Source organism: Myxine glutinosa, chromosome 2, assembly GCF_964187855.1.
Source record: "Myxine glutinosa chromosome 2, kmMyxGlut1.1, whole genome shotgun sequence".
Lineage (NCBI taxonomy): Eukaryota > Metazoa > Chordata > Myxini > Myxiniformes > Myxinidae > Myxine > Myxine glutinosa.
In genome coordinates this window covers 32,855,378-32,882,270 of record NC_136262.1, presented here as the reverse complement: position 1 = coordinate 32,882,270, position 26,893 = coordinate 32,855,378, and the positions used below count along the sequence as shown (strand labels likewise).

Sequence of the window (26,893 nt, the reverse complement as noted above, 5' to 3'; positions counted from 1 at the left end):
GCTCCACTCACCTTCGCTGCACTCACCTTCGCTCCACTCACCTTCGCTGCACTCACCTTCGCTGCACTCACCTTCGCTGTACTCACCTTCGCTGCACTCACCTTCGCTGCACTCACCTTCGCTCCACTCACCTTCGCTGCACTCGCCTTCGCTCCACTCAATTTCGCTCCATTGTCGTTCGCTTCACTCTCTTTCATTTGACTCATTGTGTTGTCGATGTGTCGAGATTTCGTCTTTACGGCAAAGCCACCACGTTAAGGTTAAAACTTGTGCTTGAGCAACATTTCAGTTAACAAGCGACAGGTTTGTGCATGGGAAAAGAGTGAGGTCAAACATTAAAGAGATAACCTGGTCGTGTACAATTACGTGCTCGGCATTGTTGTTGCATTCATCCTCCGGAAGGTGGCGCAGTCAGATCTTTAGTGATTTGAAAACAGGTGTCAAACATTGCACAGAAGGAGCTCCGACACGTTTTCGTTCTTTGAACATAGTTGATGTTTGTGTAAAGTGTCAAAAGTCACAAGTGACTCAACTCTGTGTTTGCCTCTAAATCTTGTGTCCCCAAACCCATCCCTCTCTGTACCTACCGTACCCAGTCGTATCCAGCTGCTCCTGGACTCTGTGTCCTTTCCTCCTGACGAGGTGGAAAAGTTTCTGTCAACCCTCGACTCTGATTCTGCAACTGGACCTGACGGCATCAGCCCACGGGTCATAAAATCCTGTTCTTCCACTCCTTCACTCCCTCTCTCTGTTCTCTTCACCCTCTCTTTTGCTCAAGGTCATCTGCCATCTGCTTGGAAATCAGCCAACATCACTGCTTTGCACAAAAAAGGTGCAAAAACAGATCCTAGCAACTACAGACCAATCGGCCTTCTCCCAATTATCAGCAAAGTCATGGAATCCATCATTTCTTCGGATATGAAATCTTTCCTCTTCTCCAATGGCTTGATCTCTGATCATCAATTTGGTTTCAGACCTGGTCACTCTACTCTGGACATGCTGCTTCTGCTTTCTCAACAATGGATGGAGGACTGGAGGTCCTCAATGCCAAACAGGAAATAAGAGCTGTCTCCCTCGACATATCACGTGCCTCCGATACGGTCTGGCACCCCGCTCTGCTGAACAAACTATCCTCCTATGGTATCCATGGAAATCTCCACGCATGGCTGGCGGACTTCCTCTCTAGTCATAGTCAACGTGTGGCCCTGAATGGGTTTCTCTCATCTCCTCTTCCTGTTCAGGCTGGAGTTCCCCAAGGTAGTGTTCTGGGCCCTGTGCTTTTTCTGGTCTTCATCAATGATCTCTCTGACTCTCTTGAAAATCCTCTCTATCTCTTTGCTGATGACTCCACTCTCTGTCGCTCCATTCCTCATCCCTCAGATCGGCAGTCTGCAGCCTCTTCACTCTCTGCAGACCTGGACAAAATCACAGACTGGGCAAACAAGTGGAACATGTCTTTCAATCCTGACAAATCTCACACTCTTACGATGTCTCTCCGAAAAGACCGACTGGACAACCCTCCCATCTACTTTCTGAATAATCCTCTCCAAGAAGTTCTGTCACTCAAGCTTTTGGGTCTCACTATCTGCCATGATCTTTCCTTGGGAAAACCACATTTCAAATCTGGCCTCCAAAGCCAGTCGCCGACTGGGCAGCCTCCGTTGTGCGAAGTCCTTCCTTGGCACACCTGAGCGCCCCACCACACACAAGGCTTTCATCTGCAGCTCAATGGAATACTGCTCTACCCTCTGGGCTGGTGCTCCTGCCTCACACCCAGCTCATCTTCACCCTGTTGAAACCAAAGCGTTCAGAATCATTGGAATCTCCCGCGATGAAGCTAACTCCAAGGACCTCTCACTCACTCACTCACCGCAGGCAGGTTGGTGGTCTTTCCGTCTTCTACCGACTCCTCTCCGGCCTTCCCCCCCCCCCCCCCCCCCCAGCTCTCTCTGGGCTCTGTCCCCCAAATATTCCTACAGGTTGCACAAGATCTGCCTGCAACCCTCTTATGGTTAAACTGCCAAAATCAAGAATCTCTGCTCACCTTAACTCCTTCATTTCTCTTTTCTCCCGCCTCTGGAACAAACTCCCTCACTCTCTTCAATCCCACTCCACCCTCCAGGTCTTTAAAACAGCTGTTCACCACCATCTCTTATCTTCCCCCATCCAAAACCTTGATCTTTTCTACCCCTGCTAATTTCACCCCAAATCCACTTTTTTGAAATACCAACTTCTGTCCTGGAAGTCCTTGGTGTCCTTGTGTTTTATACTTCTCCCACCCCACCCCTTCCCACGCCTCCTCCCCCCAAGCCCTCTCCCTCCTACACATCTCCCGATGTCCCTGCTCTCAAATGTTGTGTTTGTGTGCTTCCCCTTCTCTCCCCATCTTGTCTTCCGCTCCCTCTTTTTATATATTTTGTTTGTCTGTTTAGTCTAGTAGGAAGACTAGGTCCCCCTGCACCCCTCGGAGATATACTTCTAATCAGTGTTTCTAGATTGGAAAAAATGTGTAGAAAATGACTAGCTATGGCCCCAAGCTGAAAAAATGTCCCACATACCATTTTTATGCAAATTACTGCTGCCATTATCAAAAAAACGATTTTTGACATATCTCAGCCAATATTGCAGATAATTGAAAAATGAAGGTGTCTAGACCCATGTTTTGAAGGGCATAGATCATGATAGAACTATTCATAACATGATTACATGTGTCTATGGTATACTAGTATGCATATTAATGCTGTAATTACAAAATAATCAGTTTTACAAATGATAAGGATACGTTAATACTGCAGATAACTTAACATGGTACATAAGGGGTCTAAACCCAGGTATTTTCAAGGTTAAATGTCAACAAGATGCTCCTGAGTCTTGCATAGGGGCGGGACATTGGCAGTAACATTGGTACCACTCAACTTTTCTTCCCACCATTGACTTTGTATTGCGAGAGATTTTCACTTGCTTATTTAAAGGTTTCTCACCCAGCCCACGTAAAATCTACCAACTCCTGCTGTTAACTCCCAAACATATTTTTTTATGTTATCCAATCACAGTGCAGAAATGACAGACTAGAGATCCAAATTAGTGCTGCTATAGCTGCCATTTTACATTTCCATCCATGTAACATGCGCGCTCGCGCGCTCGTATCAATTGGTAATGTCGCGCGCTCGTATCAATTGGTAACGTTGATGTTATTGAATACCTCAGTTGAAAGTTCAGTCTTCCATTCCATCTGTGTGTTGTTCTTGGTATTCATCCTCCAATCTAGCCAGGTAAGATGCTAACTATAATGTTACTCACACTCTTGACTTCAGTTTCTGCATGAAATCATAAACAGGCAGAATAACAGCTGAGCCAGCTAGCACCATGTTAGCTAACGTTAAAGCTAGCCTCATCTATGTACAGTATGTTCCTAATGTCGGTGTAACTTAAACTTTTGTTAATGCCAAACATGAGACATATCTGTTGACTTCTGTATATGAATTGAACCAGAAAGAGGCACGACAGCTGAGCTAGCTACAGTAACTTAGCACAATGTTTCATTGGCCTAGATAGCTAACGTTAGTGTGGAAGAATTTAGATGTTTTAGCTATTAGCACTTTTGATGCCACTAAACATGGTTTAGTCAGCTAAAAAGTACCCTAGTGTAGAACATGACTCAGAACCTCTGTTACCTCACTGAAAACTCAGAGCCTCCTTTCACAGGCACTTTTAACATCATTCGTGATTTCTTATTTGTCATTTAACAGTGATGGTAGACATCGACAGCAAGCATGCCCAAAAGAAAACGGAGTGTAGAACCTGCAGCCCAAAGCTCTCCTCCTACATGCATCCTTCATGTACCATCCATGTCTGATCATGGGGATTTCACGCCCCTCCGTAAAATTAAAGGATCTGCTTCAGAAAAACTGCAACTGCTTCAAAAGATCCGGGATAGACGTCTCAACCAACCGCATGACTCCCCATGTCGTATGCAATCAGTATGTGATCAGATCCCGGCAACTCTTCCTGATGACCTAGAAAGAGTAGGATATCACAGCAAGTGTTATAAGCACTTTGTCCGCCACTTTCATCGTCTGGGAGATGATACAGAACCAGGGCCATCAACCTCATCATGGCATCACTCTCCTCGTAAACCAGGAGGTTCTGCTGAACCCGTCTTCCCGCCAGAGTGTATATTTTGTGAGAAAGTTGAGACCAAAGATGCTCATCGCAATACTGAGAGGCCTACAACCTTCCCATCCTTTAAAAACAAAGAAAATGCATGGGAGCAAATCGAAACACGGGCTGAGAAAATGGGTCTCTATCGACTCCATCGAAAGGTGAAAAACAAAGACCTCTTTGCATGTGAGGCCAAACACCATCCGTCATGTTTTAAAGCTTTCCGCACAGCATTCTACAACTATGAGCGTGCGATTCACAGAGCCGAAGCACCAAAGGAGCAGGCTTGCATGTCAGCCGCCCATGAAAAGGCATTCAACTCAGTACTGGAACACATTCAAACCCAGGTCATCCAGCAGAATAAAGTTCTACAGCTTTCTTCCTTGCGCTTGCTCTATGTCGAGGAACTGAAACTGAATGGATATGAGAACTCAAATTATCGGTCAGAGAAACTACTGAAACGCCTACAGAATGACCCAATCAAGGAGCATATCCACTTCACGAAGGTTGATCATGACAAATGTGATGTCATTTCTTTCTGGCTTGTGCACAGCTCAAACATAACAGTTTCCAATGCTCTCGCACGAGCATTCACACTCGGAAGCACAAACAAGAACCAAAATGTTGCCCTCCAACTTCGCCAGGGTATTCTACAGGCTTTCAGAGAGTGTAAAGACCAACCATGGCCACCAACAGCTGAAGACATGGAGCTCAATCCTGAAGACATCCTACCTCCAGACCTTGTCCGCTTTCTCAGCGTGCTAATGACTGGCAAGGAGGGCATCGAGACAGAAAAGGTGAAGCGTCTGGTCTTCTCCATTGGACAAGATCTGTGCCGTGCAGTGTCAGATGGAAAATGGAAGTTACCAAAGCACATTCTCCTCTGTGTGACTGTAAGGCACCTGTTCCGAAGCAAACAGCTCACCACAATACTACACAGGCTTGGACACTCTGAGAGCTACGATTTCGCCTTGGAGTTGGAAACTGCTCTCGCCAAGGTCCTGGATGAAGTCTCAACTTATCGTACACCACAAATTGTGACAGGAGAGGGCAACCTTGTATTCCACTGTGAGTGGGACAACTTGAATAAAACCACTACCAGTGTGCACGGCAGCAACATTGTAAACAGTGCTGGAGGAATCATGGTGCAGGAGGTCAAGCCCGGGTTCGAGAGCAGCAAGGACCGAATGCTACCTACCATCAATAGGTCACAACAGCGTAGCCTGAAGGTCGACACACCAAAAACTCTCCCACCCTTGCACTTTACTCGCGTTGGCCCGAAGTTCCCTGAAGGCTCATCATTCACACCGCCAGCAGAGAATGACACAGTCTATGCCACTACGATGCAAGAGTACTACATCTGGCTCTTCATCAGATACATCGGAAGCTGTGGCCTGCAGCCTGTGCCTGGGCTAGGGGGTTTCACCTCTGCAACTGGTTCTCACCTTGCATTCCTGCTCCTTGTCAAGTCTCAGAGTCAAGATGAGCCATTAGACCTGGGAGAACTCATGAAGTACTGCCTGATGCCAGTGCCTCCTAGCCTTGGGACACCAGATGGGTTCTTCTGCAAAACCAACAAAGCCTCCATTCTGCACTACCTTTTAGAGGACACCACACCACAAGATCTGCAATACCCCAAGGATGCCCTGTTCATCCAGGATGGAATGGCGCTGCTGCATACCCTTGCCAACCTTCCCCCAACATGTGGTGAGATATGCTTGCAGGTGCTTGATCAGATGGTGGCCAAGCAGCACTTTCTGTTCTCCACTGACAGTTACCATCCTGAGTCAATCAAAGCGCAGGAAAGGCTGAGGCGGGGCAGCTCAGAGAAGATCATTCTGGCTGGACCAGCAACCAGGAAGCCATATGACTTCAAAATGTTCCTTGCAAATGACGACAACAAAAAGCAGATGTGCCAGCTTCTTCTGAAAGTGTGGAGTGGACAAGAGGCAGCTACCAGGCTGGAGAGAACAGAGATGGCTGTGCTGATCGTGGAGGGGAAGGCCCACCAACTTGCCTCAACGAATGGCAAGGTAAAATTGAAAGCCCTTCGTGAATGGCGATTCAATTTGTAATTTTTCCTGAAAAAAAGGTGATTACCTGTGATGTTTGTCTAGATCTGAAACTGGCAGTGACTGGTGATTGAAATGCGGTGCCTTTTTGTGTTTCAGGTCGAGGTACGTGAACTCCCCACGATCTACAGCAACCAGGAAGAGACTGATACCAGGGTGGTTCTGTACCTCCATCATGCTGCTACCATCGGATACAAGAACGCTGTAGTCAGAACACCGGACACAGACATCCTCCTGATCCTGCTCCACCATGCCCACAACATCAAGCTGACGGTGTACCTGGATACAGGGTCAGGGAAGCATCGCCAACTTGTCAACGTCTCTGAGCTGGCAGAATCCCTGGGAGAGGACTACTGTGCCACTCTCCTGGGGTACTATGTGTTCAGCGGAGAAGACTGCACCAGTGCCTTCAAAGGGAAGGGAAAAGTCGGGCCCTTGAAAAAGCTGGAGAAGAATCCCAGGTTTCACAGGGCATTCGGTGAACTGGGTGACAACTGGGATGCCAACCCTGAGGTGGAGAGGCAGTTAGAAAAATTCACCTGTGTGATGTACGGCCAGAGTCGCGAGTCATCAGTGGACATTGTCCGTGCCAAGCTGCTACGAAAAATGGTGGGAGAGGACAAGACCCTCACATCCAAGTCCAAGGTTGATCTGGCTCGCCTTCCTCCATGCCAGTCTGCCCTGAAGCCGCACATCCAGCGTGTGAACCACCGCGTAGCATTGTACAAAAGAGCCGATCAACCTATCATCGAAAAGCCAAAACCTTATGAGGAGCAAGGATGGATAAGGACTGATGAAGGACTGTTGAAACCAATGTGGTCCAGTGGTCCCATCCTACCAACCTCACTGGTGGATCTTCTGAACACAGGAGAGCACGAAGAGGAGGAGGAAGAGGAAGGAGAAGAAGAGTTTGACTCTGACGATTTCGATGAAAATGATGATGACTGACTCAGTGTAGAATCACTAATGCTAATGATGTTTATCTAAAACAAGCAAGAGAAGAGTGGTCACATTGAGTGCTAGGACTATTTTGACAGTTGTAATATTTAGAAAAATAAAACTTTGTGTTAACGTCTGTGTAGACGGACCTTAATATGAGTCTATTATTTCGTAAAACTGTGATTATTTTGTAAATAAAGCACTAATTAGCATACTAGTATACCATAGACACATGTAATCATGTTATGAATAGTTCTATCATGATCTATGCCCTTCAAAACATGGGTCTAGACACCTTCATTTTTCAATTATCTGCAATATTGGCTGAGATATGTCAAAAATCGTTTTTTTGATAATGGCAGCAGTAATTTGCATAAAAATGGTATGTGGGACATTTTTTCAGCTTGGGGCCATAGCTAGTCATTTTCTACACATTTTTTCCAATCTAGAAACACTGATTAGAAGTATATCTCCGGGGGGTGCAGGGGGACCTAGTCTTCCTACTAGACTAGTTTGATTTGTTTCTGAAATAAATGTCAGCTCTTTCACGAGCCTCGATTCTGTATACAAAGAAAAAGAAAAAAAAGTTCATTACTTTGAAAAGTCACATGGAATACCTCAGTCGAAGAACAAAGTGTTTTGCGCGGCCTTCATGTCTTCAGCATAATCTAATCATTTCGTCCATCTCACATCGGCTACCTCTGGCAAATTTCGTCCGAATCTGTCCACAACATTTTGAGATATCTTGTTCACAGACAGACAGACAGACAGACGGGTGAAAATATAACCTCCCTCCACCTTCGGTGGCAGAGGTAACAACTAGAACAGCACTCAGTGGTGCGTTTTCCTGGTTTCGGAGGGAGTGTGTATACCTTGATTCGGAGGTAGTGTGTACACCTGGATTCGGAGGTAGTGTGTACACCTGGATTCGGAGGTAGTGTGTATACCTGTATTCGGAGGTAGTGTGTATACCTGCATTCGGAGGTAGTGTGTATACCTGGATTCGGAGGTCGTGTGTACACCTGCATTCGGAGGTAGTGTGTATACCTGGATTCGGAGGTAGTGTGTATACCTGCATTCGGAGGTAGTGTGGATACTTGGATTCGGAGGTAGTGTGTACACCTGGATTCGGAGGTAGTGTGTACACCTGAATTCGGAGGTAGTGTGTACCCTTGGATTCGGAGGTAGGGTGGATACCTGGATTCGGAGGTAGTGTGTATACCTGGATCCGGAGGTAGTGTGTACACCTGGATTCGGAGGTAGTGTGTTCACCTGGATTCGGACGTAGTGTGTACCCCTGGATTCGGAGGTAGTGTGGATACCTGAATTCGGAGGTAGTGTGGATACTTGAATTCGGAGGTAGTGTGTATACCTGGATTCCGAGGTAGTGTGTATTCGGAGGTAGTGCGTATACCTGGATTGGGAGGTAGTGTGTATTCGGGGGTAGTGTGTATACCTGGATTCGGAGGTAGTGTGTATACCTGGATTCGGAGGTAGTGTGTATACCTGGATTAGGAGGTAGTGTGTATACCTGGATTCGGAGGTAGTGCATATCCCTGAATTCGGAGGTAATGCGCATCCCTGGATTCGGAGGTAGTGTGGATACCTGGATTCGAAGGTAGTGTGTACACCTGGATTCGGAGGTAGTGTACACCTGGATTCGGAGGTAGTGTGTATACCTGGATTCGGAGGTAGTGTGTATACCTGGATTCGGAGGTAGTGTGTATACCTGGATTCGGAGGTAGTGTGTATACCTGGATTCGGAGGTAGTTTGTATACCTGGATTCGGAGGTAGTGTGTATACCTGGATTCGGAGGTAGTGTGTATACCTGGATTCGGAGGTAGTGCATATCCCTAAATTCGGAGGTAATGCGCATCCCTGGATTCGGAGGTAGTGTGGATACCTGGATTCGGAGGTCGTGTGGATACCTGGATTCGGAGGTAGTGTGGATACATGGATTCGGAGGTAGTGTGGATACCCTGGATTCGGAGGTAGAGCGTATACCTGGATTTCGAGGTAGTGTGTATTCGGAGGTGGTGTGTATACCTGGATTCGGAGGCACTCGGTCGTGCCCCAGATCTGGATTCGGAGCTGAACCAAAATCTAATTGGCTTGTTCTTGCCACCGAACCAACTCCTCCACCCAGTTTAGTCATAACTCAACAACAACAACAACAACATGCATTTTAAGGCCATTTTCCCTGCTAGAGCAATTATAGTTTAGTCATAACTCGTGCATAACTTTTTTAAATATCATGTTAATATCGCTTTTCGCCGGATCTCTCAATGGTGAAGAATCACTTAAAAAATAAATATTTCTCGTATCCGAATCCATATTCAGATCTTCACCAAAATCGAATCGATTCGTCTTTGTGACACACCCTATCGGTCCACCAACTTTCGTCCGAATCCGTCCATAATTTTTTGAGATATCGTGCTTTGTATCGGTTTTAGCCCTATCATTCAATGGTGAAGAATCACTTAAAAACTAAATAATTCTGTTATCCCAATCCGTCTTCAGATCTTCACCAAAATCGAATTGATTAGCCCTTGTCACACATACAACCTCTCCACCAGGTTTCGTCCAAATCCGTCAATAAGTTTTTGAGACATCCTGCTGTGTATCGTTTTTGGCCCTATCTCTCAATGGTGAAGAAGCACTTAAATTATTTTTACTATTTTACACTATTTTACTATTTTACACTATTTTACTATTTTACACTATTTTACTATTTTACTATTTTTACTTTTACTATTATGAATCACTTCAAAAATTTTACTAGCCGGATCCGAATCCGGATCTCCACGGAAATCTAATCATTTCGTCCTTGTCACATACACGACCTCTCAGCCAAATTTTGCCTGAATCTGTCCACTACTTTTTGAAATACCTTGTTCACAGTCAGACAGACAGACAGACAAACATACAGACAGGCGCGTAAACATAACCTCCATCCACCTTTGGTGGCGGAGGTAATTACAGAACCATTGTTTTTGATTCAGAACTTAAAATATCCTTTTAAATCGGTAAAAAAAAAAAAGGCATTCACAAAATTATTGACACCCTCGACTTAATATTTGTTAGTGTGGTAGTCCGATTCGACTCCCACCTGTAGTGAGATGTTTCTCTTGTTAAGAGGTGAATTATCACCGACATCTTGTTTCAAATTTGTTTCATCATATGTTTTAATTCTCAGGAGTAATAAAAGTTAACTGTCGTTGCTGTTCAAAGTTTTTGGCTAATTTTGAATGATGGTATCTTCCACTAGTTGTTTTTATTCCACACATCTCATGACACACCAATCATTATAATCTTCAAAATGTATGTTGCCAATATAGGTCAAGAGTATAATCTTCTATCTATATTATATATATAAAAGAAAGTTTTTGTTTGTTTGTTTGTTTGCATGCGCTAATCTCCTGAACGGTGAAAGATAGGAGGAAACCTCTAAAACAAAAAATGTCGGGACGGGCCTCGGGAAGGTTATAGGCTAGGTGGCGAGGCCGGTCGAGCCTGCCTCGGCCGGACTGGGCCCATTTCACAATTAAAAGCTCAGCTGAATTATAGTAGTCAATCTTCTACGGCCGTGAGTAAAAGCTGAATTGTAGTAGTAAGACCTATGTACAGAAGATTAAATTCATTCAAAGAGAACCCGGGCAACGCCTGGTGCGTTCAGCTAGTTAGTGATAAGTCTTTGAGTAATCTGCATTATGAATTTTAGATATTGTGTGTTGCTGTGGTTTGAAATACTTAGGAACAAAGGCTACATTGATAATCTGTGAAAAGAAGGTATATGTAAAAGAACAAAGTTGTTTCGCCCGCCAAGAGTCTTCAGGCGCCGGTACAGCAAAACACCATGTGTGTATTCCTTTCATCTTCAACAGCTTATCTCAAATGGCTTCAGTTGAATTAACAACAGATGTTTTTACCATGCTGATAGCGACAACTTGCCTCAAATCCCTGACTCCTTGTACAACCTCTCATCTTCCAGTCTGACGACTCAAAGCACAGAAGCATTTATTTTGTCTCAAGAAGCACTATAAAAGGTACTCGCGAGATCTTCGAGACGACGGCAGGGATTTTCGAAGCTGCACACGTTCTCCACATTTTCAAAGTTAAGTCATTGTTCACAATTGTATTTTGTCGAAACTGTATTTATCTTTCGGTGTGTGAACCTATTGTGTGTCCCTTGGAAGTTTCTCAGTGTTAAGCTTTCATAAATTAATCGTTTGTTTGCCGCGCATGTTGCAGCCTCGCTTCAGGCTTCCCCTGTCCCCCGTCGAAGTTTATTTCTTCCCTCGCTGTTTTTGCTAGGTTTTTAGATTTCCCTTTCTCCCCCAAACCTCCCCGTACATCTACTCTTTGTCTAACGTTTTAACCCCCCCCCCCCCCCCAAAAAAAACAAAACAAAAAAAAACCAACAACATTTATTTCCCATTCTCCACGTGTGGTTTTTTTTTTTTTTTTTTTTTTTGTATACTGAATCGAGGCTCGTGAAAGAGCTAAGAGGCCCATTGTGTGATTCTGCCCAAGTGCGCTGTCTCGCCCCGCCCCCATTATCTCCTTGCCTTCCACCTTTTGCCCTGTTCACGTGACTCGTGGTTGTCCCTCAAGGCTCCCTCTCCCCGTTGGTATTTTTGAGAATATAAGATTGTTCTCCACGGTTCTGTTTAAATATGTTTAAACTTTCCCCTGCAGTGTTTTATTCAGTGGTATATTACAACACGCTGTTTTTCTTCCTATTTAAAAGGCTTTTTTCAATTTCCTCTCCAAATCATTCCATTTCAAAAAAATATTCAATCTCTTATAACTCTAAATCACTACATGCTCTAAATTCACATTCATTCCACCCCTCCTCCATCGTTCTTAAACGGATCACTAACTCGAAAATCACAATAAACCCAATTTGTTATAAATGTTCATCTTTCATTAATCATCCACTTTCTAACCTCCCACCTTGCCCCATCCCCTCCAAATCTCCCCCCTTGCCCATAGCTTCCAAATCTCTCCCCTTTCCCCTCCCCTCCTAAACTCCCCCCATGCCCCTCCCCTCCTAAACTCCCCCCCTGCCCCTTCCATTCAAAACTCCCCCCCAACCCCTGCCCTTCTAATCTCCCCCCCAACCATCGCTCCCAAATTCTCCCCCCTCCCACCTCCTCCTCAAAGCTGTCTCCTCCCCACTTCGTTTCCCTTCCATCTCATATCTCCACCTCCCCCAACCTTCTACTTTTCTCTGCCCCCCCCTCAAACAACCCCTCACTGTGCCTCATCCCATCACCATCAAACCTTTCGTCCTCCTCATCCTTCCCTCTCTTGTAACTCTTCTGTAATCTCTGACACACTATCAACTGCTCTCCCGACATCCCCCTCTCATCCTTCATCTGATCCTACCCCTCCCCTCCCCTCCCCTGCATCTGATGCTCCCCTTCTCACCTCATTAACGGCATGGACCTCAAACAACCGGGGCCTTCGCTCAAACCTGATTGATCTCTACATTCAGGTTGCTTCTGACAATCCAGACTTGATATGCTTAACAGAAACTTTCCTCCTTCAAGATGTCTCTGATTTCTTAATATCTCTTCCTGGTTACACCCTCCTCCGGTATGATAGACCTGAGCCTCGTCCTGGTGGTGGGGTTGCTATCTTTATCAAAAACTCTCTTTCTCACTCTCCTTGCACTGCCCTCTCTCCACCCCACCCCCAGGAGTACCTCTGGCTACGGCTTCCTCTCCGCTCCCACCTTTTGTTCATATGTGTTCTGTACCGTCCTCCAAACAGTGATGACTCCATTTACATTTCGCTGTCTGGCAACATGCACCAACTTCTATCAACTCATCCAAACTCGCTCTTCCTCATATGTGGCGACTTCAACTGTCATCATGCCAGCTGGCTGGGTGTGGGTTCCTCTCTCACCAGCCATGGCACCTCAGCAAAGGACTTCTGCGACTCATTGGGACTGACACAATCTGTCAATTTCCCGACCCGGATCTCAGTCAATGGAGTATCTTCTCTTCTAGACTTGGTTATGACAAACTTCCCTGCAAATGTCTGCTGCTCTTCTTCTGATCATGTGCTTGTTAAAGTGGACATCTCTCTGGCCATTCTCAGAGAGCCTCCTCAGCGCCGACGAGTCTGGCATTTCACTCAGGCTGATTGGCACGGTCTGCAAGCAGCCATCAATCATCTGGACTGGTCTCCCATCTCTACTGCCTCTGTCATGAATTCTTCCTGGGAATTCTTCCAAAGCAAACTGCTCTCTCTCATGCACATATTTATCCCATCTCGTCTTCAGTTGTCTTACCCTTCCTCCCGTCCATGGTACACTGAAACTTGTGTTGAGACAGTTGCCCTAAAACAACTTGCCTTTGCCCCTTGGAAGGCAAATCCAACTGATGGCAATCTCAGTTCCTTCCACCAAGCTCGGAACAAGTGTGTGTCTACCCTCAGGAGTGCCAGGAAGCACTATCTCTCCACACTCAAGATTGAACTCTCAAACCTGTCTCCTTCCTCCAAATCCTGGTGGCGTCTCGTCAAATCCGTTTCTGGTGTTTGTTTCCCCTCCATTCCCTCCCTTACCTCAAATGGCGACAGTTGACACCGCACGTGATAAAGCCGAATGCCTCAACTCTGTGTTTGCCTCAAAATCTTGTATCCCAAACCCATCTCTCTCTGTTCCCACCTTTCCCAGTCGAACCCAACTGCTCCTGGACTCTGTGTCCTTCTCTCCTGACAAGGAATCAGCAAACATTACCGCTTTACACAAAAAAGGTGCAAAAACAGATCCTTGCAGCTGCAGCCCAATCAGCCTGCTCCTAATTATCAGCAAAGTCATGGAATCCATCATTGCTTCGGATATCAAATCCTTCCTCTTCTCCAATGGCTTGATCTCTGATCATCCATTTGGATTCAGACCAGGTCATTCTACTCTGGACATGCTGCTTCTGCTGTCTCAACAATGGATGGAGGTCCTCAATGCCAAACAGGAAATCAGAGATGTCTCCCTTGACATATCACGTGCCTTCGATACGGTCTGGCACCCAGCTCTGCTCACCAAACTCTCCTCCTATGGTATTCATGGAAATCTCCATTCATGGCTTGCGGACTTACTCTCTGGTCGTAGGCAACGTGTGGCCCTGAATGGATTTCTCTCATCTCCCCTGCCTGTTCTGTCTTGAGTTCCCCAAGGTAGTGTTCTGGGCCCTGTGCTATTTCTGTTCTTCATCAATGATCTCTCTGACTCTCTGGAAAATCCTCTCTATCTCTTTGCTGATGACTCCACCATCTGCCGCTCCATTCCTCATCCCTCAGATTGGCAGTCTGCAGCCTCCTCACTCTTTGCAGACCTGGACAAAATCACAGACTGGTCAAACAAGTGGAACATGTCTTTCAATCCTGACAAATCCCACACTCTTACTATGTCTCTCCGAAAAGACAGACTGGAAAACCCTCCCATCCACTTTCTCAACAATCCTCTCCAAAAAGTTCTGTCGCTCAAGCTTTTGGGTCTCACTATCTGCCATGATCTTTCTTGGGAAATCCACATTTCCAAGCTAGCCTCCAAAGCCAGTCACCGACTGGGCATCCTCCGTCGTGCAAAGTCCTTCCTTGACACACCTGAGCTCCTCACCACATACAAGGCTTTCATCTGCAGCTCAATGCAATATTGTTCCCCCCTCTGGGCCGGTGCTCCTGCCTCACACCTAGCTCGGCTTCACGCTGTTGAAACCAAAGCTTTCAGAGTCATTGGAATCTCCTGCGATGAAGCTAACTCCGAGGGCCTTTTACTCACTCTCCGCAGGCAGGTTGGTGGTCTTTCTGTCTTCTACCGACTCCTCTCCGGCCTTGCTCCCCCAGCTCTCTCTGTGCTCTGTCCCCCTAATATTCCTACAGGTCGCACAAGATCTGCCAGCAACCCTCTTATGGTTAAACTCCCAAAATCTAGGCTCTCTGCTCACCTTCACTCTTTCTTTCCCCTTTTCTCCCGCCTCTGGAACAAACTCCCCCACTCCTCCCTCCAGGTCTCCCCCACTCCTCCCTTCAATCCCACTCCTCCCTCCAGGTCTTTAAAACAGCTGTTCACCACCATCTCTTATCTTCCCCCATCCAAAACCTTGATCTTTTCTACCCCTGCTAATTCACCCCAGATACACCTTTTTTGAAATTCCAACTTCTTTCCTGGAAGTCCTTGCAGTGTTGATGTGTTTTATACCTCTCCCACCTCCCCCCAAGCCCACCTCCTCCCACATTTCTCTCGATGTCCTTGCTTGATGATGTTGTGTTTGTGTCCTTCCCCCTCTCTCCCCATCTTGTGTTCCGCTCCCCTTATTTTGTGTTTTATGTGTCGGTTGCCCTTTTGTGTGATTAATGTTAGCTCTTTCACAAGCCGCGATCTTGTATACAAAAAAGAAAAGAAAAAAAAAGACGAGATGCAACCGAATCGGGCAGAAGATTTCTGGGAAACGTTTTGTGATGCTCTGTGGTCGTGTATTCCGGCATCGTATACTGTTAAGCTTTGTTGTAACCCTTGTGTGTATTCAATCAAATCTTCTCCAGAGAATTAAAATATCCAAATTGCTCTTGGTGTGTGGACATTTCAATCGATACATCCCCGACAGTAGCACAGCCTTTCGACAAAATAACTGCAGTCAAGCGCTTCCTTTTGCATTAATTTGAATTGATTAATGGTTCGAATTCGGTAAACGTTTGAAATGGGTAAAGGTTGAACGAGTTGAATGAGTGATTTTTATATTGCAGGCACCTGTAACTCGCAACAGGTGAGTTCAATTCCAAAGTAAAGTCGCATCGCCTGCTTGAAATCTAATTATTTCTAACAACTTCTAAAAGGTGCCAATAATATTGTCTGGGACATTTTAGGATTTCTGTGTGGGATAAGCTAAGATTTAGTTATTGATCAGCTTTTTTTGTTTTGTTCCACTGCAATCCAAAGAAATACAAACCAAAACCAAAACAAGTACACATACATTCAAAGTACACCGCCCCCATGCCAAATAATTAAATATCCTACAGCGCGGCATTGCCGGGGCACCTCAGGCGCCCGGCAATACCGCAGTGCAGCTCATAGAGGCTGCATTGGGAGGGAGAGGTGTACACTAATTGATTGATTAATTGTATAATTAAAATCAATAAAAGGTTATCACAAAATATTTTCTTAATCAATTAGCTAATAGCATAACTAAACCACTAGTGCTTCATCCGAAGATGTATCTTTCAGAAATTTAATTAAATAAGTCATTAATAAAAAATTAAATAATTAATTGATTACTCAATAAACAAGTGAATCCTCTTGGATTGCGCTGAGGTTCGGGCATGGAATTTCTAGGAGGAAGTATAATTTGTATGCAATGAAAGTACATGTAATATGGGATCGAGTAAGATCGAGTAAGCTTCACCAGTGCGCGTGCGCGAATTTACGTCACGTCGGCAGCGAGAAGGCGTTCCCCAACACGAACCAATCACGAACTGCCACGCCCACTTATATGATCTCAGAATTCCTGTGACAGGAATTAGCGTTACACTGGCTGGAAGTCAATCGCTAAAGGCGCTTCCTCAGCGCCAATCACCAGTGCGCGTGCGCGAATTTACGTCACGTCGGCAGCGAGAAGGCGTTCCCCAACACGAACCAATCAGGAACTGCCACGCCCACTTATATGATCTCAGAATTCCTGTGACAGGAATTAGCGTTACACTGGCTGGAAGTCAATCGCTAAAGGCGCTTCCTCAGCGCCAATAATTAATCGATTAATCAATAAATAATTAATAGATGAAATGTTTAATCAATAAATCAAAAATATCCTTGATAGCCACATCACTTGGTCACTCATGTCCAAATATTAGCTTCCCAGCTCAAAAGGTGCCTGAGATATTGGCCAAATGAGAAAGAAAATAAATAAATGATTAATAATGAAAATAAATAAATAATAATCATAAAAAAATTAAATTATTAATCAATTTGGTCAGAGAACACATAAACTACCACTATTTCATCAGAATCTGTAACTTAAAAAAAAAAATTTTTTTGTCATTAATCGAATAATTAAATAATTAATCGATTAATTGATTAATTAATAAATCAAAAATATCCTTTGCAGCCAAATCACCTGGTCATTGGCATGTCCAAATATCAGCTTCCTAACTCAAAAGGTGCCTGAGTTAATGGTCAGAAGAGAAAGGAAATTTGATTAATTAAATAAGTACTTAATTAATCGCTAATAATTAAATAACTCCTCAATTTATTGATTAATCAAAAAAATAAAATACCGTTTTTGACAAAGGACTTGCTCACTATTGTGCCGAAATTTCAGCTTCCTAGCTCAAAGGATGGCTGAGATATCGTCCGGACAAACAAACAAGAAAGAAAACAAACAAACAAGAAAGAAAGAAAACAAGAAAGAAAGAAAACAAGAAACCAGAGTGAAAACTGAGTACTCTCTTTCAGCGTGCGTCACTGCCGAGCCCCCTTTGGTGCCCGGCAATGACGATTTGCAATGCCTGGAGATGGCATAGGAAAGGAGCGGTGTACAATACCAAATACCAAACCAAAATATTTTTTATTTCAACAATTGTCTGGTAGAAATGGTGCATTATTTGAAAAACGTGCATGGATGCCAATATTTTTTGGCCGTGTGTGTGTGTGTGTGTGTGTGTGTGTGTGTGTGTGTGTGTGTGTGTGTGTGTGTGTGTGTGTGTGTGTGTGTGTGTATATATATATATATATATATATATATATATATATATATATGTGTGTTTGTGTGCTTTGCAACTTTTTCCCACACGTGCCTCTTTCAGCTTCATCATGTAAATATTGTTTTTGCTTCCATGGCATTCTGCATACGCTATGCTTTGTTCCTTATCTCTCTTCAAATGACTGTGTAAATTCACATAACACTGATTTTACAGATGTCACGCTTCATCATAAAATGTTTGAACGACAACAATTTGGAGGCGGCTGTACAGCGAGTCATGCGTGATGGCACAAAGATGATTTCATTCACTCGTCTGCAAAGCATCAAGTGTGAAAATGCAACATACATGATGGCCCAGGTGAAGTGTACTTGTGTACTTTCAACGAACGTTTCATCAACAGTACCATAGTACTAATGACAATAATGATGTGTAAACTCCGCGTCATAATAAATATTGACGTCATCACCAAATGAACGTTTATCGCAGCAAACGGTGTTTTGCAGCCTTCACACAAATCATTAATACTGTTACGTTTATGGGGGGCAAGCAATGGAATATAGTAGTTCAGCTAGAATTGTATAGGTAGTGTGCTCCGACTATCATGAAGAAGAAGAAACCCTATGTACCATAAGTATGGATCCGTTCAGACCGGATGTCGTGTAAGAGTGTATCATTGTCCCCCTGACGAGGAGTGGGGTTATGTTAATTAGTTAGGGATTATCCCCTGTTAAGGATGTTAGGGATTAAGGGAAATTAATCCCCTGTATGTAAGTGCCTCTGTAAACTTTTCCTGTGTTCCTTATAACACCGCACTACACACCATCGCCAAGCCAAGCAATCGACACCATAATTAATAACACTGAATAAAACAACCGGAAGCAGGACATTCAAAACTACTGCGGGTTCTGCCAGCCGAGCCATCACAAAGGCCGGCAAGTGGCGATGAGGCCACGCCCCGAAGAATGATTGGTCAAGACGGCGATAGAGTGATGTGGTGGCGGCCGTTGATTGGGCATGCACGGGGGTCGTCGGATGACGTAAGAGGACTGAGAATGAAAGACTTGATTCCCGACATTTTGTCCTCTTGCATGGGGATTTCATCACTAGCGGTGGCATTCATTTATCGCTCTTACACCTGGGACATTCATCACGAGCAGGTGCATCTTCCTCTTGACTCTGGCTTTGATCACGTGCGGTCGCAGTTCATGTTCTTGGTCCCGAGAATGAACACCAGCGGTCGACATCCTTGCGGCTCACTTGGTTCAGACAATCATTGTTGGCGGTCAAAATCGTGCTTTCTCGGGTCCTGGTGCTGGGAAAAAAGCAGACTAACTCTCTCCTTCTTGGTGTTTGCTCGTGGCGGTCGTGTTGGTGCCGTGTGCAGACTGAGTGGAATGACGGGGCTCGGTGTGGCCGAGCGGGCCTGTTTGTTTCGCCGTCAACGGCCGCCAAGATGCGAGGACCGCAAGAGGAGCCCAGAGTGCGCAGACAAATCAGTCTGTGTGGACGATCCTCAACTTTGGAATATTTTACCATGTATTCTTTCTTCCCTGCATTTATTTTTATTAAACCAGTTTATTTGTTGCATTTTATTCCTCTCCCTGTCCCGTTTATTTGTCGGTGATTCGGAAAACCACCCATGCCGCGTACGCCGTACAGGTGAGCCTCATCACTCTCCACCACTCCTCGCGCTTATAAAGAAGGTCTGCCATTGTTGACAGAACGCCTCGGAGTGTAAAGCTCGATTGGCTAATTTGTCACCAGTGGTGTTCACCCCCGGGAACACGACAATATTATGAATATTTAAAAACTGCTCCCGTCATTAACGGTCACAATTTGACACCCTATGAAATAATGAGCATCAACTGATTGTCAAATCTTCATGACTTGCAGGTTCTTCACATCAAACGTGGTACAGCCACAAGGACGCCAACATCAGCAGGTGTCAAGATCCGAAAAGTAGAGATTGTATTCGATCGAATAATACTGCTCCGGTGGGTATCATTTGTTTGCGTATGGTCTTTAACAAGTGTACTGTACTGTATGTTTCCACTCAATAATGTTCAAATAATGTAACATATTGCTTGCACATTCTCATCTCGGAACTATTGATTGATCAATTGATGTCGTTTCATATAATGATTATATACGTGTGTAATGTCAATACAGTATTGCTAGGAATTGCTTGTTACCAACCTGTTATAAACGTAACTGTGGACTGTTCTTGCAGAGAAATTCGCGATGGTTCATTGTTTTACATAAAGTGTAAAACAAGAGAGGAAAGCAACATCATATTCCAGAAATAATCGCAGCGCTGGATTGGAGCATTTGTCCTCCTGAACGAGCCAGTATATACTAATAACCACAGGTACGGGGTGCCGATCATCGAAACCACCTGCCCGTTTTTGCCTGTTATTCCAGATTGGGTAGGCATGAAAATCGTCCAGTATTCGCAGGCACGTGTACGAGAGGGAGACAGGACAGCTTTGTTTGCCATCGTGAGTGACATCGCCCTCATTCACCAAAGCATCCAAAGTGGATGTGGTAGTGCAGGTTGTGACGGTGCACACCCGAATACGAAGACTTGCTTCGCTATGGACGTGCGAGTGGCAACGTATTTGTGTGTGTTCAGTTGCCGCGTATCATCCGCCGAAATGAATATTTCAGGTGTGAAGTATTTATCAAGGGACCTGGGCACATACTTCATGCATCAGGACTACCTCAAGGTAAGACCATTTCCAACGTTGCTATCATGGACCTCAACTTTTAGGTTTTCCTATTTTAGGATGGTCAAAATGTGCTTGTAACTGCAGAATATAAATGTCAGTTGAAGCGAAACATTTCCAGTGTAATCTGGGGGGAGAATATGCCGTAACACTTTAAAATGAAGTGCAGCCTGGTGTTGGCTTAGCGGTTAGGGTGCGGCTTGGGATCCTCGGATCCTGGGTTTGAATCCCAGTTGATCGTTGAATTAACGCCAGGGGGATTGACTCAGGCTGTCATCCTTCCGAGGTCGGCCAATTGAGAACCAGCTTCCTGGGATGAACGTGCCGGTGTGTGCCCCGGTTTAGAATAGGTACACCGTATCCCTGCGTGTCGTAAGAGGCGACTAAAGGGTTGGTGTCAGGAAGGGCATCCGGCCATAAAAGCCTTGCCTCACAAAGGGAACCATGATGATTGACATGGGGCCCGCAAGGCTAACCCCCGCTCTAGCAGGGAAAATTATATACAGTATATATATATCACACCTAAACTCACTATGTCCTGAGAGTACAATCATTAGCGAATGTTGCAACACGCACTTCAAACAAATCCTGTTCCCTTTTTGCAGATGGGCGAAGATGTCATGTGGGACGAGGACGTGCTGCGCCATCACGTCACCTTGGTACTGCGCCATTATCAAAATGCTGGTGTAAAGTGGATCATCGCGGGGTGGACAAAACTCTCACATTGTGCAGAATCATCGGTGGCTGTGTCGCGAGTATTTCACTTGTCCTTGGTCAAGCCGGAGCGTAGGTTGCATGATGCGCCTATCATGCAACCACCGTCACAGAATCCCTCACCGCATCCACAAGTTCGAGCTGTAGATAACACAGCTGACGCTCACCACCACCAACAACAACAACAACAACAAGGAGGAGTGGGTGAAGAATTGAACATTGTGGGACCTCCAGTAGCCGACGATGAAGCAGACCAACGACCAATTGTAAATGATGAGGTAGGCCCACATCCACGACAGACCACTTCGGTTAATCGCCATGAACCCCGACCATCATCATCGGAACAAACACATATTGTCACTGTTGATGACCTATTACGTGACATGTTTAACACACCAGCTCGGTAAATTATTTGGTTTATTCACCTTTAATTACAAAGTCCCGATAACTGTGCCTTGTTCCGCACACAAAGGTTTATGACATTGCTCAATAACACACACTCTCACTGCCTTATTGAACCAACCACCATACGATCTTTGAAGCACGTGGTGCATTTCGCATGTCCTTTGACTCATATCCTGCCTTACCTGGTTTACCATGAAGCCTTACCTGGTTTACCCGGAAGGCAAAGGCAGGCCGGAAATGTGCCACCAACACACGTGTTATTGGGCGGAGCACATGATTTCATCATTACTCAAATACATGAAGGTCAAAACGTCTTTCTTTCACTGCTATCATCCAACTATGCAGCTGTCATGTATTTATCCTTACATAGACACGTCGAAGTTACAATGTCTCTGTCTCTCTTTTTGCAGCCGTTGTAAATCTATAAAACGAGGACAAGATGAAGTTGACGTTCAACTGGGGAGTGTTATGAAGATGCTGATGGGGGAATATTAGAGATGAAGATGAATCTGAGATTAGAAAAGAGAAGTATTAATCTGTGTAACTTTGTTTCTTGCATGGCAATCATATAGAGGTTAACCTAAATTCACCTGAATTTATTTCATGTTTATTCGCGTAATACCAAGAAACCTTGTATAAGGTGTTCGTCCTGAATAATGGAGTTTTGGTCACGGAATTGCTCACCGATGCAGTTTGAAATGTACACCCATATATATAATCATAATAACATGGTCAAAGTTATGTCAACAAAGCCAATGATACATCCGTGTGGTTGTGATATCCTTTCTTGAAGTGGGATTGATAAAGGAATGTGTCATAATTTCTTCTTGCCATCAGTACTTTACACACAGAATCATGGAACTCATGATGAAAGGTACCAGGTGTACCCCTGTTGCACATTCTGTCTGCAGTACCCCTGTTGTGTCATTTTCTTGCCTGAGTCAGGACAAGTATCACTTATTTTGTTTTCACAACTGACACATGATGCACTTGTTGGTAATAAACCAATGATAGGTTATCCGTTCCGGGTTGTCCGTTCGGCTGTCCGTGATAGGTTTTCGTTATACGATAACGTAGGAACGGCTGAAGGGATCCAAGTCAAGTTTGGAACATGTATAATGATGTAAAGATGAACTGTTAGGATTATGGGATCAAGAGGTTAAAGGTCAGAGGTCCCGTGAGGTAGAAATTCTGTTACCGAGCTACCTTACGAACCAGACATGGGATTTTGACCAAACATGGTACAAGTTTACATTAATTATCGTGTAAATGTAAAGTGGATATCGACCTCAGCCGTTCATTAATGTTCTTCTGTGAATTCTCGATGATTCTCGGTTATTTCGCCAGTCGGCGACTTCCGTGAATTATCGGAGCACGGAGTTGATTGGTTGAACAAATGTTTTCATTTTTTTTTTTTTTTTTAAGTTGTTACTTGAGAATATTCGGATGATCCGTGTGAGATGACCGTGATAAGTAAAATACAGTGGAACCTTGATTTACGAGTTTAATTCGTTCTGTGACTGAGCTCGTAACTCAATTTGCTCGTTTCTCAAATCAAATTTCCCCATTAAAATGCATTGAAATGCTATTAATCCGTTCCAGCCCGCCAAAAACCACACCAATTTTTTTTTAAATATGCAGTATATATAAAAATATCTCGCGCTTTATATTTCACCTGTATGCAGCATACAAGTTGGCAGGATGGCCTGGACTGGAGGTACGCACACTTGACTCTAAACTGTCCAGCCTGGGTTTGAATCCCGACCCAGCTATAACCTGTCATGTCGGTGTTTCACAGGCAGGGTGATTCATCAATGTGTGTACCGCTAAACTGGGCGCCCTGTTTGCGTCCCATTAGTTGTTGGATGTTAAGGATCTCACCGTGTCTTCCACAAAGAGAAGGCGAGCTATCGCCGGCACTCTGAACAAGTTGTGGCCTGGCATGCTCTTCTCCTCTGCCGTTATATACGTCCTCCTCGGCATCTTTTTCCAGAAGAGCCCTGTCTCATCACAGTTGAAGATTTGCTGGGGGATGTATCGTTCGGCTTCTATCAGTTCGGCAAAAGTTATAATAAAATCTTCAGCTGCCTTCACATCTGCCTCACCAAGTCGACAACACGCACACCTCGCTCATGTTTTTCAACGATTGCGTGTTTTATATCCAAGCACATCATCCTCTTCTTCTTCTCAGTACTGCCCTTGGCACTCAATTACTTAGGACCCATGGTTAAAACTAAGAAATTTTCCAAAATAACCAACATGCGAAAACAAAACAGCAGCGATATACGGCAGATATGCTTGCACGGCAAGATAACCACGTGACCGGAACCCACCTGGTGGCGGCTGGCGTAAGCTCCAAAATAACCAACATGCGAAAACAAAACAGCAGCGATATACGACAGATATGCTTGCACGGCAAGATAACCACGTGACCGGAACCCACCTGGTGGCGGCTGGCATAAGCTCCAAAATAACCAACATGCGAAAACAAAACAGCAGCGATATACGACATATGCTTGCACGGCAAGCTTACCACGTGACCGGAACCCACCTGGTGGCGGCTGGCGTAAGCTCCAAAATAACCAACATGCGAAAACAAAACAGCAGCAATATACGACAGATATGCTTGCACGGCAAGATAACCACGTGACCGGAACCCACCTGGTGGCGGCTGGCGTAAGCTCCAAAATAACCAACATGCGAAAACAAAACAGCAGCGATATACGACAGATATGCTTGCACGGCAAGATAACCACGTGACCGGAACCCACCTGGTGGCGGCTGGCGTAAGCTCGTAACTCAGATCTCGGCTCGCATCTCAAAGCAATAAACCACCCGAGCGACGGCTCGTATCTCGGAAAACTCGTAAGTTGGTGCACTCGTAAGTCAAGGTTCCACTGTACTTGTAATGCATTTATCGCAAAAAACTTATAAACTCCCATGATCCTCATCGTCACAGGTGCCGCCATCTTGATGCGAGCCATGCGGTCGATGGCCGATGAGTTGTGGACATTGGGACTAGTCCGTTATCTCTACCATGTCCGTGTAACTGTCACCGGGGATGAGTGTTGCATTGATCACGCTGCGGCGTAATGTATGTTTGTTTGTTTTAATTGACTGTTTTGTCTGTTATGGCTGTAATGTTTGCATTGCTATGGAAATACGAATGCTCAGGGTATTGCACCCATCTTGTTCTGGGTCTTGTTATATTGACGGATACATTCGGTTGTATTCATTAATAACAAGAAGTACTCTATGTATTGTACATTTATTGGTGAACAATTTTACTATTGGTTACCGGTTGATTTATGGTAATATTATTACTGGTCAACTACAGAATAATTGTCGTCATTAGTGAAATTGGAATGTTGAATTGTTATTAACTATAATGTCTTTAATGGTTAACGATAATATTTTTATTAGTTAACACCTGAATTAATGACAGAAGATAGTTGATTGGAATTGTTCAATTGCTAGTAGATTGCATTGGTAAAATATTTACTCTTCAACTGCAGTAAATTGTATCGGTAACGGTAACAGAATTTATCATTGAATACATGAAAGTATTACCCTGAAGTTTGTAAATTCCTAAATTGTCAACGATTGCATCCTGACAGAGTTTTTGTTGTGTCTTTAAAGTTTTTCATCCATCTCCACCTGCAATGCTCAATAAACTGTTGAAGCAAGATCAGTTGTTCTCATCTCGCCTTCCAGATGTCTACACAGCAGGGACCACAGAACATCCGCGCAATGTAATATGGGACTTCAAGACCTAAATCGGACAATACATGGGACAATAGTAGATTCCATTCGTCCGATACACAGGATTTGTGAATAAATCAATAAATCTTTGCGAATAAACTGTGTAAATAAATACTTTTGCGTCCTTTGTCCTCTCTCTCTCTCTCGCTCTCACTCTCGCTCTCACTCTCTCTCACCATTTACTTGTTAAATCCACATGTGAAGTCACTTGGTCTCTGTAATTAAAGTTGCCCTGATCGGAAACGGCTTGAGCTATTAATCATCCCTTGAAGGACAGATTTGGTTTGGTCCAATTAGCTTCCGCATCTGGTATGGTGACTACTCAGGTAGGAACCTCCATTTGGGTGGTGGGTCTGAGGGAGTACCAGCATGAAGCAAAGCCGGCTCAGACTTTCCACAGAAGCAGAGTAGCACCTGTCTCGGCGACTTGCTTTATCCATATTGTTAAAAGTAAATAATGAATGAGGTTTTCTAGAATGGTCCTTGATGGAGTTTGTTTTTTTTATTTTGAAGAGAAAATGGTTTATGACAAAGGGCTGCCTCGATTACTCCAAAAAATAACGAGTTTGAACCAAAAACACGTTCACTATCTATGTGCATATACAATACGAGCAGGAGCTCCCGGCATTGTTAGGGTTAGGGAGTGGAGGGGAGGGGCAGGAAAGATATACTGCATATGGGCAATTCCACGGTTACTGACGTTACAATACATTACATGAATGCATCTATATATGTATATGTAATGTAAGTAACCGTGGAATTGCCCATATACATCTTTGACAGGCCCCTCCGTTTTGGGGAAGTGGGGGAAGGGAAGGAGGAAAAAAAAATCCCATGCAAAGAGTGCTTCATCATCTCGGTGTTGCCCAGGTAAAAAAGGAAATTGTAATACCCTCTGCCACCATCACCAGGTGGCACTACACGGTACACATTTACATAGAGAATTTACGCCCCTCTCCCGGTCCCCCACACCCCCGAATGAGGCCGCGGCCACATAGCGTATTTTACCCCCCAGACAAATTTGTATTTGGACCCCAAGTAAAGTATAAAAGTGTTTTTGGTGGAGTACCTGGAGTTGCTTAAGCGAAAAAGAAACATTAACATATTTGAAATGAGGGAAAATATAATGGAAAAGCAATTACATCCAAATCAGAATCCATCACAAATGTCAAATCATCGTTTACCTTTTCGTAACCATTTCGTAATCGTAATTAATTTCGGAATCATCATTTACATTTTCGTTATAACTTTTTATATACTTACCGTTTCATTTACCATTTACATTTGCTTCGGACAAATTAGCCCAGGTTTCTTAATATAGTTGTATCATTTTCGGAATAATAACGTTAATAATAATAATATAGTAAATATAATCGTAACACTGCAATCCTTTTGTCGTGACTGCAAAA

General features: G+C 44.4%; 2 protein-coding genes across 5 annotated transcripts in view; both read left to right on the top strand.

The window, feature by feature from the left end:
* The window catches only part of LOC144891017 (uncharacterized), a 49,041-nt gene extending 23,430 nt beyond the window's left edge, over positions 1–25,611 (top strand). For 2 of the 4 annotated variants that reach the window (XM_078773143.1, XM_078773144.1), the window contains exons 2-7: positions 11,165–11,287; positions 18,091–18,234; positions 19,771–19,871; positions 20,108–20,603; positions 21,209–21,595; positions 22,133–25,611. In XM_078773143.1, the coding sequence (XP_078629269.1) occupies positions 20,310–20,603; positions 21,209–21,595; positions 22,133–22,141 (690 nt within the window). In that variant the 5' untranslated portion in view covers positions 11,165–11,287; positions 18,091–18,234; positions 19,771–19,871; positions 20,108–20,309 and the 3' untranslated portion in view covers positions 22,142–25,611. Of the gene's footprint in view, positions 1–11,164; positions 11,288–17,935; positions 18,235–19,770; positions 19,872–20,107; positions 20,604–21,208; positions 21,596–22,132 lie in introns of those variants that run through there. The other 2 variants (XR_013622649.1, XM_078773145.1) reach the window with 2 other exon arrangements.
* On the top strand, positions 5,664–7,326 carry LOC144891015 (uncharacterized). Its single transcript, XM_078773125.1, has 2 exons — positions 5,664–6,194; positions 6,333–7,326. Exons 1-2 carry the CDS (start codon positions 5,670–5,672, stop codon positions 7,179–7,181), a joined length of 1,374 nt encoding a protein of 457 aa, XP_078629251.1. The 5' UTR covers positions 5,664–5,669; the 3' UTR covers positions 7,182–7,326.
* Positions 25,612–26,893: the final 1,282 nt, after the last annotated feature.

What these genes read in the sequence shown, in the direction of transcription:
- LOC144891015 (XM_078773125.1), top strand. Translation starts at nt 5,670, where the DNA reads ATGAAGTACTGCCTGATGCCAGTGCCTCCTAGCCTTGGGACACCAGAT. An exon ending in TTGCCTCAACGAATGGCAAG is followed by an intron (nt 6,195 to 6,332) that starts GTAAAATTGAAA and finishes TTTGTGTTTCAG; the next exon opens with GTCGAGGTACGTGAACTCCC.